The sequence below is a fragment of the Arthrobotrys flagrans genome, assembly GCF_004000055.1.
Source record: "Arthrobotrys flagrans strain CBS H-5679 chromosome Unknown unitig_0, whole genome shotgun sequence".
NCBI classification, from domain to species: domain Eukaryota; kingdom Fungi; phylum Ascomycota; class Orbiliomycetes; order Orbiliales; family Orbiliaceae; genus Arthrobotrys; species Arthrobotrys flagrans.
In genome coordinates this window covers 1938804-1952609 of record NW_027137550.1, presented here as the reverse complement: position 1 = coordinate 1952609, position 13806 = coordinate 1938804, and the positions used below count along the sequence as shown (strand labels likewise).

Sequence of the window (13806 nt, the reverse complement as noted above, 5' to 3'; positions counted from 1 at the left end):
TCTGCAGAATTGGGTGTGTGCGGCAAACCCGTTCGCGACGAGGGTACACGTATGATGATCAAACTAGGATTAAATTTGAAAGTAGGTAAATAGTCCGATGTTATACATCAAATGATCGGATCAAAATACGTGCTACTTGGGTAGGTATTATCCGAACATCGCCTGTGGGTATCATCTCGTATCCTGCAAATCGCAATCGCGCGGCGAAAGCAATAAAGAAGTGTGTCGTATGGCCCTAGAAAGGAGAGGCTTTGTAGAATCAGATGAGGCCTGGGACTTCCCACCGGCCCATTGTTCCGAAGGTTGGGCTTCTAGAAGTCGAGATCGACAGGGTCCTACCGAATCAATTCCAAGCCTTTGGGGGTCATGAGGAAAGGAGCCCCCAAATCACCCACCTTGAAACTCCGAATATACTTGGCTCGGGACCGATTGAATCTGGTATTGAGCATGTGTGGGTAGAGAAATTCTATGGGAAATAGGCAATACCTCTGGGGCCGTGCAGAAGACAAAACGCCACTATAGAAAAAGCCAAGATTCTAGAAGGAAATTGTTCCGGAAGGTAATATCTGAGTTCCGGAGTACCGGAGCTTAACTTGCGCTAAGAGAACGCCACAGATAACGAGCGAATCATCTCGACCATGTGATGCCCATGGTGTCTACCTCGACAGTTCACGAAAGCCCATGAGATCCGTAGCTGGGGGTATCTCACGGCAAAAAATATTAGTGCCAACCAGGTTTACACTCTTGATTTGGGGACTGCCAATGTGGTGTTAAAAGTAGATCCTAATGGCTCCAGGCACAACCCTTCCAGAAGCTCAAGGGGAAGTGGAAAGCCAGGGGAAGCGAAATATCCGAGATGACAGGTACGAGGATAACGAATTATTGAGCACCAAGCGGTGTTCATGGTGTCCATGCTGTGTTTCTATTCGTAGTAGACGAGAGTATCCGTGGAATTCCGTCAGAGCCCCAGTCCTTGCTCCTTTCTCGAACGAAGGCACTAGTCAAAAGATAATGGTGCAAGAAAAGGTCGGTGAGATATAATCCGAGATATCGAAACCGGCCTGCATTGGTGGATTTCATGGGTAAAGTGCCGGATAAAAATGGAGGTTTGATATGGTTCGTTGCGAAACCTACAAGGGGTGTGATATGCTCGTTCGAGTTTAAGCGGACTTGTTTGCAAGCAAGTCGCACAGATCGAAAAATGCTTGCTTGGTAGGGCGGCGAAAACGAAATGCATGTATAATGTAGCCTCAAGCAAGGGTATTCCATCAATTTACCCAGGGGACTTGTTCATGTCGAAAAAGGCTTCGGAAATGGTGTATTACCATTATCTATCAAATTTTCTAGTGGAGATATGCAGCTCCGAAATCCACGTTTCAAGATCAGCAGTCATCAGAAATCCCCCATGTTACTCCAAAGATTGAAGACTCTGACCTGGGGCATCGGCATGTATATGTAACCTGGGACGGCTCTATAGGCCTAGATATGCAACCTGATGGAATTGTGGAACCGAAGAAGCAGCACGACACAGGCAGAATTCTAGGTAAGGCCTCCTAGTGGTCCAAATTAATCCGAGGGCAGCAGAATTAATCCGGTGGGTGTGTTGCAGAAGTTCCTGTCTGGCTGGACGCATGCAGGCCAGTTGAAGGTGGTGTCGGCTTCACCAAACCTGAAACAGGACAGAAGGCATAAGGCAGGCCGGTATGGCGTATAATATCTGGCATAATAGGCGGCACGCAACGATAATGTGTCATCCATGAGCCGCTGGGCCATTGTGGCGATCAAATCCGCTGATATAACGGCGCTATGCATTCTGATATCCACATGCTGATAGACTGATAATTATTGAGATATCGGTATCCCTGTGATCACAGTATATGATCTTCGATACCGTTTCAATAGCACGGAGAGTAGCCTGCTCTTGGAAATGAGGACGGTGTCTCCGGTTCCCGGATAACAAGTTGGCAAGAGATCCTAGCACTATCTATCTGTAGAGAGGACCGAGTCAGTGTTCTGTTCTGTTCGAGAATAGAAAACTGGGAGGATGCTTTCACATGCCATATGCCTGAACAGCAACAGAATTAATCCAACAGACTTGCAGGGCTAACTAGGGGAATCGTGTTGGTGCAATTTCTGGCCTCCGTGATGACCCGAGCCGCCACAAGTTGGCAGTAAATTTGCGCCATTTTGGCAGCCGCTAGATTAAAAAAAAAAAAAAAAAAAAAAAAAAAAAAAAAAAAACCATCATCCAAATAACCCATGGTGAGGTGGTGTTGTGGAGCTGCCCTGCCGTTTCGAACGAACTCTCAACTCCAGGCTGGGATCTAGCTATCAAATCAGGGAAGCTGTTCTAAAGGATCGGGGACAGAAATTGAGAATCGAAATACATTTTGGAGAATCGACATGATCCCCGGAAAACATGGTGTCATCGTTGCATCTTAACGTGCTGCAAGCAGCAGCAACGGCAGCTTGGTATTTCATGGGCTTCATCGACGATGTCTGGAGGTATCTATATTTCATTTCAATTATTTGTTGGGGAAATCTAACGATGGCACCTCACCAAAATGCACCGTATTCCTAGGATCTAGGATTGTACTAGGCGTATTAATGCATGCAGAAAGATCCACCACTGGCCGTTGGGCGGTGGCCATCGAGTGGGACTTCTTATCCTCTGGATCTCATATTTCTGCGTAGAACAGCTTTGCCTTTTTTTTTCGTCTTCTCTCGCTTGGTAGCATGCTTTTCAAGGGCAGGATATTATTCGCTTCGAGTCGACCTCCTTCTACCTTCACGTTGCATAAATCTGCCTGGACTTGACTAAAATATTGCAGTAATATTGCAGAGATTGCTCGTATTCTCATTCCATAGTCTGTTTTGACAATTGTAAATTGAGATTGGATCTCGCCTCGTTTGTATCTCGGCATACCACCCGCCCAAGCTCAGGCGATTTAAAATCCATCGCTTTGAACAATTAGTTTCCCTTGATAAGATTTTTGATTCCGGTCCGATAAATAAGGACGGAATCTTGAAAGTATCAAGAAGTCGGCTATGGCTTTTGCTGCTGCGGGCCCTCGAAGAGGTTGATGAGGGATAACCCGGTCATTGAGAGCAAGAATCCCTGAAGGGTCTGGTTCACGCTCTGCATACGTATTCATGCAGATTAATGTCTTCGGCCACTGAGGAGTCGAGTTCAATTGAGGACGTTGGATTAAAATTTGTGACGGTGGTGGTGTGCGGCAAGCACTATTTGGCAATAGAGGGGCACACGTAGCTCCCAGAGGTACCTCGGTGCTACTTTCGCCCGAGATGCCTGCTTCCGAGCCTTCATATCAAAAAAGAAAAGGGCCGGATCGAAGCCAAAAATTGTGGCGATTAATCCGAGGTTCGGCAAGGACATGGCCGATCAGCTCCCACGAGGATGGATTCTTTGCTTCAGTGTGATGGTGATGGCGATGATCTTGAAGTTAGCAATTGTTACCAGAATCGATTTTGAGGGGGTCGTGAATCTCTAAGACTTTCGAAAATGTTGACTATACGAAAGGTATACATGTAGATGCATGTCTTATCGATAAAGGACAGGACCAACCAGTTTTTGGAGGGGCAACATACAGTAGCGTTCCTCGTTTTCTGCAGAATCCAATGCGCCGACATAATCATGGTATGCCTGCAGTCTAATGTTTTTGTAACACTCACCAAGTAGATGACGGAGTTCCTGTGCATAGTTCTCGTACGGGACCACCCGCTGACCGATTGAATATTTGTAAAAACTGTCGAAACAGCAGGGTCTTGCAAGCACTATTCGGATGAAAGATCTTCTTTCGAATGTTCATCGACGAACAATTTCCAAGACACTGGTTTTCCCAAGACTAGACTCCTGCACGGTTAGCCAATTGATGCTTGATTCTTATCGCCCAAATGCATAGACCTTTCGTATTATTAGTGAGAATGAGTAACAGAAAAGGGAAAAAGAGGGATGTTTGAGAAGTTGTCAGGAAGTTTTCTTTCGGAGGGTGGATTGCAATTGCACACCATGAAAGAAAGTTCTTTTGGCCTCTATCGAACTGACGGCAAGGTCGACATCAATCTTGATCAAGTTGACTTTTAACTCGGCACCAACGCATACGGTGCCCGAAGCTATCTGATTGCAGACTAAAGGGCTGATCCGATGGCTAGATAGATCCCGGGGTGAACCTGCTCTCGTACCGGGAAAGACACCCTGAGTGGTTTTGGAGGGCAGGGTCGACGTTCTTTCTGGCGGTCACGTCAGTTAATTACTTCTTAGTTAAGTATTTATCCGACAGGAAATTGAGAAGGGACAACCGGCCAAAGCAGCTTCGGACTGGACCCTTGTCCAATCACGGCACGGCGCCATTTTCGTGGCTAGTTTCGATGCAGGAGCAGCTCAAAAGCTGTTTTTGGCTGATACATAGTACAGCGCTGGTACTTGTCGTTCCGGTGTCTAACATGCTCCATGGGTACCCGGCTGGGCTGGGCCTAACCGGAAAGACAGATTTCAGGTTCAAGTTCCAAGTTCAAGTTTTCGCAAGTTTTCAGTAATTCCTCGTGGCTTCGATACCCAGTCGCCCGGACCAGCCCAGGCAAGGGGAAAGAAAAAAAAAAAGAAGAGGTTTCGAGGAATCCGATAACAAAGATGCGGATTTTCCAAAGGAATCCTGTACGGCCAGCGATAAAGCAGCCCATCGTTTCGGTGTTCGCCAGTCAGGGTTTATCTCAGGAAGAGAATCTGAAGCATGTCGACATAATAAACTTGCAGATGAGAACCTCGAAGGAAAAAAGTAAAGTCCCAGACAAGGAACCAGACCAGGCTACGACCCATAACCCTGCGCATAGCGCCCCGCCTTCTATAGGGTCGAGCTAGTGCCAGTGTCCCCACTTCGTTAGGTTCGAGCTTGTGATTTCTGTCGTCTCATCACTGTTTTTCCATTCATCCAGATAAGACCCAGTCCGCCTAGAATTTATTTGGCGCAGCTTTGAGCTCGCGATGACGGGCTGGAGATAGACGGCAAATTGGTGCGCACGTTATCCCACTCTCAAACGAGATACGCCAATGGAACGAAGCTAGCTGTTTCACTGCGGGATTGCGCCTGGCCGCTGGGCAGACCGGTTTAGCTGGTCCGTCTCCATGTTGCATTGGCGATGCTACTACCACAATGGCCAGCGAATGGATATAAAGTCGATGATGCCTCCGTTGGACTATCTCTTCGTTTTTCCCTCTTTCGTTCGAGGGACCTAATCTTGTATGACCCAATTGTCATTGTCATCATCATTATCATCATCGTCAATCTAGTAAATTTTAGACTTCACATACCTTTCTATCAGAGCAAACCTCATTGATAGTGCAGTGTGTCACTGTCGGGTCGCACGCTTCATTCCTTCCATAGGCCCGAACCTAGCTCTCCAAATCGGCAAGCTCGAACTCTTAGTTAGTTCTTCGACCTCTTGTTCAAATCGTCCGGAGAGGAATCACCCCTACCTTCCATAAACCCGACAATTTCCAGCGTTGCATTCTCGAAGCGTGCATCTTCGCTGTCAATTCGCAGGCCTCACACCGCATAGTCGTCGTCCAGTGACCTTCCTCTTTTCGCCCACAAACTCGATTTCCCCGGATTTCACCCTCCACCATTTTTCACTTGCCAAAAAGTGAGCCTGCGAAAATTAAAAAAATACCCAAACTGTCTAGCACTGGCGAATAGCATCCTATCGGTGTCTTAAAAGGTCTCTCATAAGGCAAACCTTCGATTGCAATTGGCATTCTTTTGAACTGTCCTGGCGCCTAGCTGCTGGTACATGTGCCTGGTCCTCTCCAAAAACACGAGTTGCCCCAACCAGTAAAAAAATATATATATATTCCGTTGCAGGGCCCTTCCTCTGGACCCTCCTCGCATCACTCGCAACCATCTATCTCCCAAGACTTCACCAGTTTTCAATCAATCCATCGACATCCTTGATTAAGACCGAACAGTCGTCTCATTCGCCTGTTCACCGCACCTTCCTTCGACAGTCCCAATCCAGTTCTCTAACCGAGAAGTCCCATCGTGTTGGGACTTGCAATACCGCCAAAATTCCTTCCCAGCAACAGCAACCTATCGGCGAGATGACTGTGGCGGAGCTTTCACAGATCCACGATTTCCTAATCGAACTGGCCCTTAGAGGGGGCCAGATGATGTTAGATGCAAATCCGTCGGCTTCTACCTCCGGATCGAAAAAGAACTGTATGTCTTTGTCTCTTTCTTTCTTTCTTTGAGCGATATATACCTACTTAGGTATATCTGCAGTGCAGTGACATACTCTGCATGCATTGGTACAGTTCGGTACCAAACTGATAAAAGCTTCCTGGGCCGGGCCTTGGCTAACTTGACAATTCGGTGTATAGCTGTCGACTTGGTCACGGATACAGATAAGTCCATCGAAAAGATGGTACTTACCAACCTCAAGTACAAGTACCCTAACTTCGATCTGCTCGGGGAAGAGTCGTACATTCCGGGACGCAAAATCAGCGACAATCCGACTTTCATTTGCGATCCTATCGACGGAACAATCAACTTCGTTCATGGAGTTCCAGTAAGTATTCGACAGCACTTACCCTAGATCCTGTTTTTACAATCCTCACTCACATCCCCCTCAAATAGAACGTCTGTATCTCTTTGGCTCTCGTCATCAATAAAATCCCAGTCGTGGGTGTCGTATACAATCCTTTCCAAAACCGCCTCTTCACAGCGATTAAGGGCAAGGGTGCCTTCCTAAACCGAACCGAACGTCTTCCACTCCGAGACCCCAATGAGCCGCTACCAGGCCTGAACAAGGCCCTCGTTGCCATCGAATGGGGATCTGAACGAAAGGGCAACAATTGGGACGTCCGAACAAAGACCATGGTCAAGCTTGCAAGCCAAGGCGGTACCATGTGTCACAGCGTCCGATGCCAAGGAAGTGCCGCTCTTGACATGTGCGGTGTAGCGGCTGGATACCTAGATGTCTTCTGGGTAAGTTTTCTCCGATGGTCGTATAAGGTTTGATATTAACATTTTTGTTTAGGAGGGTGGCTGCTGGGCCTGGGATGTTGCTGCCGGATGGTGCATCCTTACCGAAGCCGGTGGCATCGTCGCGGATGCGAATCCTGGTAACTGGAAGCCCTCAGTTGAGGGCCGTAAATACCTTGCTGTTCGCTCTGCTCCACCAGAGGATCAAGTCGCTGTTGTCGAGGAGCTCTGGGATACGATGGAGGGACGTTTCGAATTCCCTGGGTTCTGAGCAACGACAGCTTCCATGACTACGACCGCTACGTCCCACCTCAATCGACATGACACCGCACTGCACACCGTCCTGCGTATTGCACTCGTGTGATGCCCCACGTTATTACTCGAATTCACAACATATTTCCTCTCAGCTCTAACTAGCGGTTAATTTTCTTCTCTTTTTTTTTTCTTTAATCATCCTCTCTTCGGTTCTTATTCTTCTCATGCCGGCGTCCAGGATTACTATATTTTTTCTTCTTCTCAGCTTCCACAATGCGATTTCTTCACTTCGAAATGGAGCCTTTTTCTTCTTCTCAACAGTACTATTTTTAATGGCCTCGCTTTTTTGCTCCTTAGCCACGGACAAAAAGGGTATAGAGAAAAAAAGATAGACTTGTTTTGGCTTTGTTTTTGTTTCCATTACATCAATTAGACTAGCATTTGCTTTCCACGTTTTCTGCTCTTCTCTGTTTGCTGCCCCTATACCACTGGAGTTCTTCGTTTTTCCCACATGCACTGGTTTTCTTTCCTTTTATTCGCAAGCACGTATCAATGCTTCTTTATACGGATCGAGCTCATAGGTTTCTCATGTCTATATTGCATCCCGGTTATTGTCTTCTCGGGAAGCTCTCACCTTGTATCACGGATCCTCGAAGGACGTTGTAGTTAGTAGATGTCGACTTGGCCATAAAATGCCAGCTTCGAATAAAGTTCTGACCATCTCACGCATTCATCACACAAACAGACCACCTGACCTGGGGGCCGAAGTTAACGTTTTATGACGTACATAAACAAAATCCCATCTGGGATTATGTGATACGCCAACTGGCTGCCGAAGTGTGAGACCGGCCGGTCGACCGTTGTAAGATTAAACATTGAATTAGATTAATTTGACGAACTAATTGAGTTTCGGACGGCTCGATTAGGTTTTCAGTAAGACATACCCCTGATACCATCGATAGCTCACCCGCCGGTGGCTTGAGGTCTTAGATCCTACTGTGGGTCCATGTCCTGTCTCGGGGTGATATTAGGTAATAAGATGCGCTTATGCATATATTGGGTGCTGAATGGGTCCATGGAACTTTTTATCTAGGAACCGGTTAACCGGAGACCAGCTGATAAGCCCAAGGGCGCTAGCCTTCTATATTAAAATCCATCCAAACTAGGTTGGTATAACGGAATTTCGAAAATGCATATCTTTATTGAGTTATATATCGACCTTCCGTTCTCGTTTTTCCGAGTCTGAATTAGTAATCCTGCTAGACGGCCCAGTCTCGCCATCTATCGGCTATATACCCCATCTATGCTGTAATCCTTCTTAGGCCCGTTAACGCTGTACCCCAGTTTCCACTCCCGCAAGTTCACAGAATTAAAAGAAAACTTGTACTGGACATTATATATATCCTCGATGCACAAGTGACTCCCAGTAGCCTTCCATCCGTCCTCTCCTTTCCCTCCTTCGCCAGGCGGTATAAAATCTATCTCATGGAATAGGTAATCTGCCGTCCGGTCGTCGTCGGTCTTAACAAACCAGACGCTCAACTTATCCTTTCTCTCATTATACCGCCAGATATACCTCCTCGTCGAATTAAATCTCACTCCCTTAGCTTCGTCTACGAATTCGCCATTCTCAACATATAAGTATTCGAATCCGTGATCACCGCCTTCCTGTTCAATCTTTGCAAACTCTTCTTCCCTTCCATGTGATGTACCATTCCGTAGGAAAAATGTTGCAGTTCCGATAAATCTACTGCTCGGTTGCTCAAGTCTCTTGCTTACAAGCTCACGATCTAGCTTCCACTCTCCAAGTAGCGAGCGGAATACGGCGCGTGCAACAAACCGTCCTTGAGTTATACCCGCTGTGACCACCTCTTCTGTCCTACTCAAATTCTTCTCGTTTTCTTTCTTTCGAGCTTCGTCCAGATTGCGCCCGGGATAACTTGCTGCCGTTAGAATATTCATTTCTTTATTTTTTGGCGGCAAAATAGGCATCTTTCCTAATGACGGCACCCGCTCTATGTCTAGCGCTATCCCGAACTCTTGTGATAGCCATGCATAATCGCCCATTGGAAATTGCGAGGCCCTTGGGTCTGTTCTTAGGGAGAGAACTCTCTCGACTGATGTATCGTTCTTCAACGATTCGGCCAATTTGGCAGGCAATGAAGGGGATAACGGGCCACCGTAGCCGAACAAAGCGGTCACGAATCGTGCTTGCATCTCTATCGCACCCCAATAAGGCGAACGATAAAACCCGACGAACCCAAGATTGGGAACTTCCGGATGATGCGTGCTATGGAAGGCCAGAGCGACAGTGTTGTTGAGATCATTCGGGGCAATAGATAATTTTTGTTGAATTTCCTCAGAAAGGAATGAAAGCGAAGCCGATGCTTTGAATCCTGTGGCCAGAACAACTGCAGCTATCCCGTCGATTTGTTCCCCGGATGGAGCTAAATTCGCAATATTTCCGGATACGGACTCAAGCTTTCCTTTGGTTATACCGATGGCGCCGGAACGGACATGGTCCATGTACGTGTCGCTGATTCCGAGGAATGGTTGGTTGTCATAATCGCTTTCCTGCACGGTAAGTCGGGGCGAGAATTCTGACTGGTCGGTTTTAAGCAGGTTGTGGAAATACGAATTGACAACTCTTGCAGTCTCAACACTGATGTGGCCTTGCGTGTTAACGAGTGGTCCCGGTGGACGATTCGATAAATTTTGATGGTTCAAATCCATTGGTAGAAAACATGGCGCAGGATCGGCTGGCTATGCACTGATTAGTCACGCCGATTTTAAAATTTCTGTCACAATAATTATATAAATGGATCTTACCGTTGAAGCAGTTACAAGTGGAAGGATCCAAGTCGGCCTTTGGACTAAATGGTGAACGGAAAACTTTGACCGTTGGGTCTTTTGATCGATAAAATCATTTCGACGAGGGCCTGGTGCGTTTACTGCGTCTGATACGTGGGTAGCAATTGTCCCAGCTATTTCAACTCCAGAAAACTGACCGCCTACTACAAGTATCTTTCCGCTTTTCCCCTTCGGATCACCTAGCAGCTGTTCGAGGTCTCTATACTTGCTGCTGTGAACCACTGGGATATCATGTTTGGTGTTTTTGAGTGATGCAGGAAATGCGGGTTCACCAAAGTAGCCGCTGGCGATAACCAAATAATCGAATGTATGTTCCTCAGCACCGTTCTCCTCGGATTGTATCCTAATGTGCCAAGAATGACCTGATTCGTTGGAAGAGTTTGATACCAAGTCCGCTTTCTCAACTCGACATGAGAGTCGAAGGGTGGCTTCCTGACAATATCGCTGTCGGTAGAGTTCCAAATATCCACCCACCTGGAAGGCGCGGGGAATTTGGGGTGCATCATCGGACCATGCAAAGTCACTAAAGCGCATCGTGTGCCTGCTTTGGTTGGCAATCATGGCCGGGTGTACGAGACCAGCCTCATCGGTTTTCTCTACGGGCCATAGGCCGCCTATTCGGGGCTGGCTGTCGAAGATAGTGACGTTGTATTTTACACCGTCGGGAGCATCGTGTAGGAGCGTTTTGGCGGCCACAAGGCCGGATGGACCGGCGCCTGGAAAGATGAGAAAAACGAAGCCTTAGTATACGGATCCCATAAAATGTAATTTTGAGAGTTACATAAGAACAAGGGGGAATCGCGAACGAACATACCGACTACACAAACTGTCTTAATTGCGTTAGTCATCTTTGAGAACCGAAATGTTAGGAAAGAATCCAATAATTGGGACCATCCAAGAACTTGGACGCCAATCTTATACTTTGCAATAAGTTTGTTCAAGACTGGACCTCTGATATCGATTCGACCATATATCAGAAATAATATGTTTCGCGCAGCTTCCAAAGATGCCGAATCCCGTATATATAACTCAGTTCCCTGAGGCTCCGACTATCACGAGGTAATAGTTAACCTCGACACTCGCTTATTCGAGTTAGCTTCCAGCGCCAAGTGTCAGGATCAATATCTAGCACCTGCATCCCGTTTCTCGAAAGGGTGTAAGCTTTCGACCGGAAAGCATCGGCCATTCGAAGACATTTCAAGGATTTTTTTTGCTCGGCTCGGCATGCCGCAATTACCTCTTTCGGGATAGTTACACAGAATCGCGTCAACCTCGTGGTATTTTGAGCAGGCAACGCACGAGTTGTGCGTAATATTTTACACTGCCTCTCGGCGCTAGGCGGTCTCGTAACTTCAGAGCTCGAGCACGCCAGCCCGGAGCTAAGCGTTAACTCGTATTTCGGTATATAAAAAAGTAACTGTTACGGGTTTCATCGAGTGGTTTTCGCAAAGAGATACCGTAATGAGGTACTATAAATCATACCCGCCTACATGTCTAAGACCCAAATGCAGGTTAATCCGTGGGGTTTATAATTGAGCGACAAGGATTCCCTCACGTGTGGCCCTTGTTTTTACTACCTAGATGGGATATGATTAACATCTACTTTGTAACTGCCAGCGGAAGCTTTTCGGAGTTATTTCTCTTACAGTCAATAAAGAATCTGCTGCAACAGGAAGATGGGATCAGAAGCTCTATTGGCTCTGTAGACTGATACAAACAACATGAGCATGATTGACGAAGCCTTAACAGCATCTTGGAAACGCCGAAGTTTCCAGAAGGGAAATTGCAAAAAAAAAAAAAAAAAAAAAAAAGTGGAAAAAAAGGGGGGGGGTCGGGAGCGAGGGGTTGATCTCAGGTCCTTGCGGACCCCCTCAGCATCAGAATCAAGTTTTACTAATTGGAGTGAAAGTTTAATCAACGTTTCGACTACCAACGCTAAACATGTCTCAACAAGAAATATATATATCCCTTCCCAAATTCTGGAAGGCAATTCCATCATACGTAGTTAATAAGCAGCCACTGGGTTTACTTCAAGGCCGAACCAGCATACAAGGAATCCAAGGACCTGACACCACCCATATTATACAACATGAAACGCAAAGTATATTTCCCCCAGATCCTAGAGATTTGTCGCTCTGGGGGTACAATAGTCTCGTACCCAGATGCTGATATCATGATAGGAGTACAGAAGACAAATAACCATATGTTCCAATTTTGGTTTGCAAGCAGAAATCGCATGATATTAGAGTTGTAAATCCATAAACACCTCTTGGGAGCCTATGGATGGTATCCAGAGCTAGTGAATGTGAAATGGAAATTATATAAAGTTGATGAGAATTTATGTATTGAATTCTCAAGAGTAGCTCTAGCTAGATTGGGTCGGTCATGCACAATTTTAAGTGGGATATCATAATACCACCTACACTTTGTTAAGTTGTAGCGTTTCTCGGTTTATTGTCTAGCAACGAATATCAAGGCCACAATCCTGTCTACACTAACCTCATATACCTTTGGAACTACTAAACTCTTCCCTCTTTACCTCACAAACATCTACCTGAACAATTTACTTCATCAAGATTCACAATGCCCAAATCTCACATCCCCTGGGATGATACCCATTCAGAGATCATTCAGATCACTAAGTCTCTTGGAAACCTCGGTATTTCCAGAGCTACGAGCCCTGACCTTGAGTCCACAGATTCAGATTCAGATGCAGATTCAAAATCCGAGAACGCTCAGCCCGAAGGCCTCTTCGACCTGGCTAACACCGATAATGGTGGATCGAAACGCACCTGCCTTCTGAGGAGGCCACCACCAACGAGTCTCCCTCCACGACAAGACATAAAACGCGTCGTAGACGGCGGAAATGACATGGCGTCTCTCTCTATCCTCCAGGATAGTCTCAAGTACTACGAAAAAGCGAGAAGAACCTACGAGAACAATCTTCTTATCCGGGGGAAGCTTCTTGCAATCAACGCGCCTACTCCTCAAGCCATTGACGGCGGCGGGGGTGGACCTGAAAAATCGGCAGACCTACTCCTTGACTACATCCAGCAGATCTTCAAGCACATCAACAAGCTTCTCTCAAAGCAAAATTACGACTATGATAGAAGCTGGGGCAGTATGGTAGATGAGCTTGACCTAGATGAGGTGGGTTTCAAACTGACGATTGTGGGCAATGAAGACACTAACGTAATTAATGTGATATATAGGGTTTCTTCGTCAACAACATCAGCAAGACCCATCAATATGGAGAACCCTATGAGTTCTTGGTCGCCACCAGGCTCGTCTTGGGTGAATATCGAGTTATGGAGTCCTACTTCGTTTGGCCATCCGAAAAGGTCACCAAGTTCGGCGAGGAGAAACTCGGAAAATACTTGGATTTGAAAAACAAAACGAATTGGAACCAGATTTGGTACGAAATCGGGGAGGAGCGAAAGCTCCTTGTCAAATATGTCAAAGAATTCGAGGAATACTACCAGGATATCGAGGAAATGCGTGTTTGAAAAGCTACGGACATACGGTTGAAACCTTCCTTCCACCTCGAAAGCCCTACACTCCCTACATCGACGACATCATCAGCGCCAGCCATGACACGGAATAACGCATGAATACCTCGCTAAAGAGGTCCTATTTCTCGCGGAAGAAATGGCTACTGGGGAGAACTTCATCTCATACTGCA

General features: G+C 46.5%; 3 protein-coding genes across 3 annotated transcripts; 2 read left to right on the top strand and 1 right to left on the bottom strand.

Moving 5' to 3' along the window:
• Positions 1-6115: 6115 nt before the first annotated feature.
• DFL_003668 (uncharacterized protein) lies at positions 6116-7269 on the top strand (the record flags this gene model as incomplete). Its single annotated transcript, XM_067632638.1, has 4 exons — positions 6116-6233; positions 6395-6582; positions 6651-7001; positions 7054-7269. The coding sequence occupies 4 exons, from the start codon at positions 6116-6118 to the stop codon at positions 7267-7269; spliced, it is 873 nt and encodes a 290-aa protein (XP_067490888.1).
• A 1265-nt stretch (positions 7270-8534) lies between these two features.
• Positions 8535-10972, bottom strand: DFL_003667 (uncharacterized protein; the record flags this gene model as incomplete). Its single annotated transcript, XM_067632637.1, has 3 exons — positions 8535-10016; positions 10083-10840; positions 10939-10972. 3 exons carry the CDS (start codon positions 10970-10972, stop codon positions 8535-8537), a joined length of 2274 nt encoding a protein of 757 aa, XP_067490887.1.
• Positions 10973-12707: 1735 nt separating this feature from the next.
• On the top strand, positions 12708-13630 carry DFL_003666 (uncharacterized protein; the record flags this gene model as incomplete). Its single annotated transcript, XM_067632636.1, has 2 exons — positions 12708-13274; positions 13337-13630. 2 exons carry the CDS (start codon positions 12708-12710, stop codon positions 13628-13630), a joined length of 861 nt encoding a protein of 286 aa, XP_067490886.1.
• Between the last annotated feature and the right edge of the window lie 176 nt (positions 13631-13806).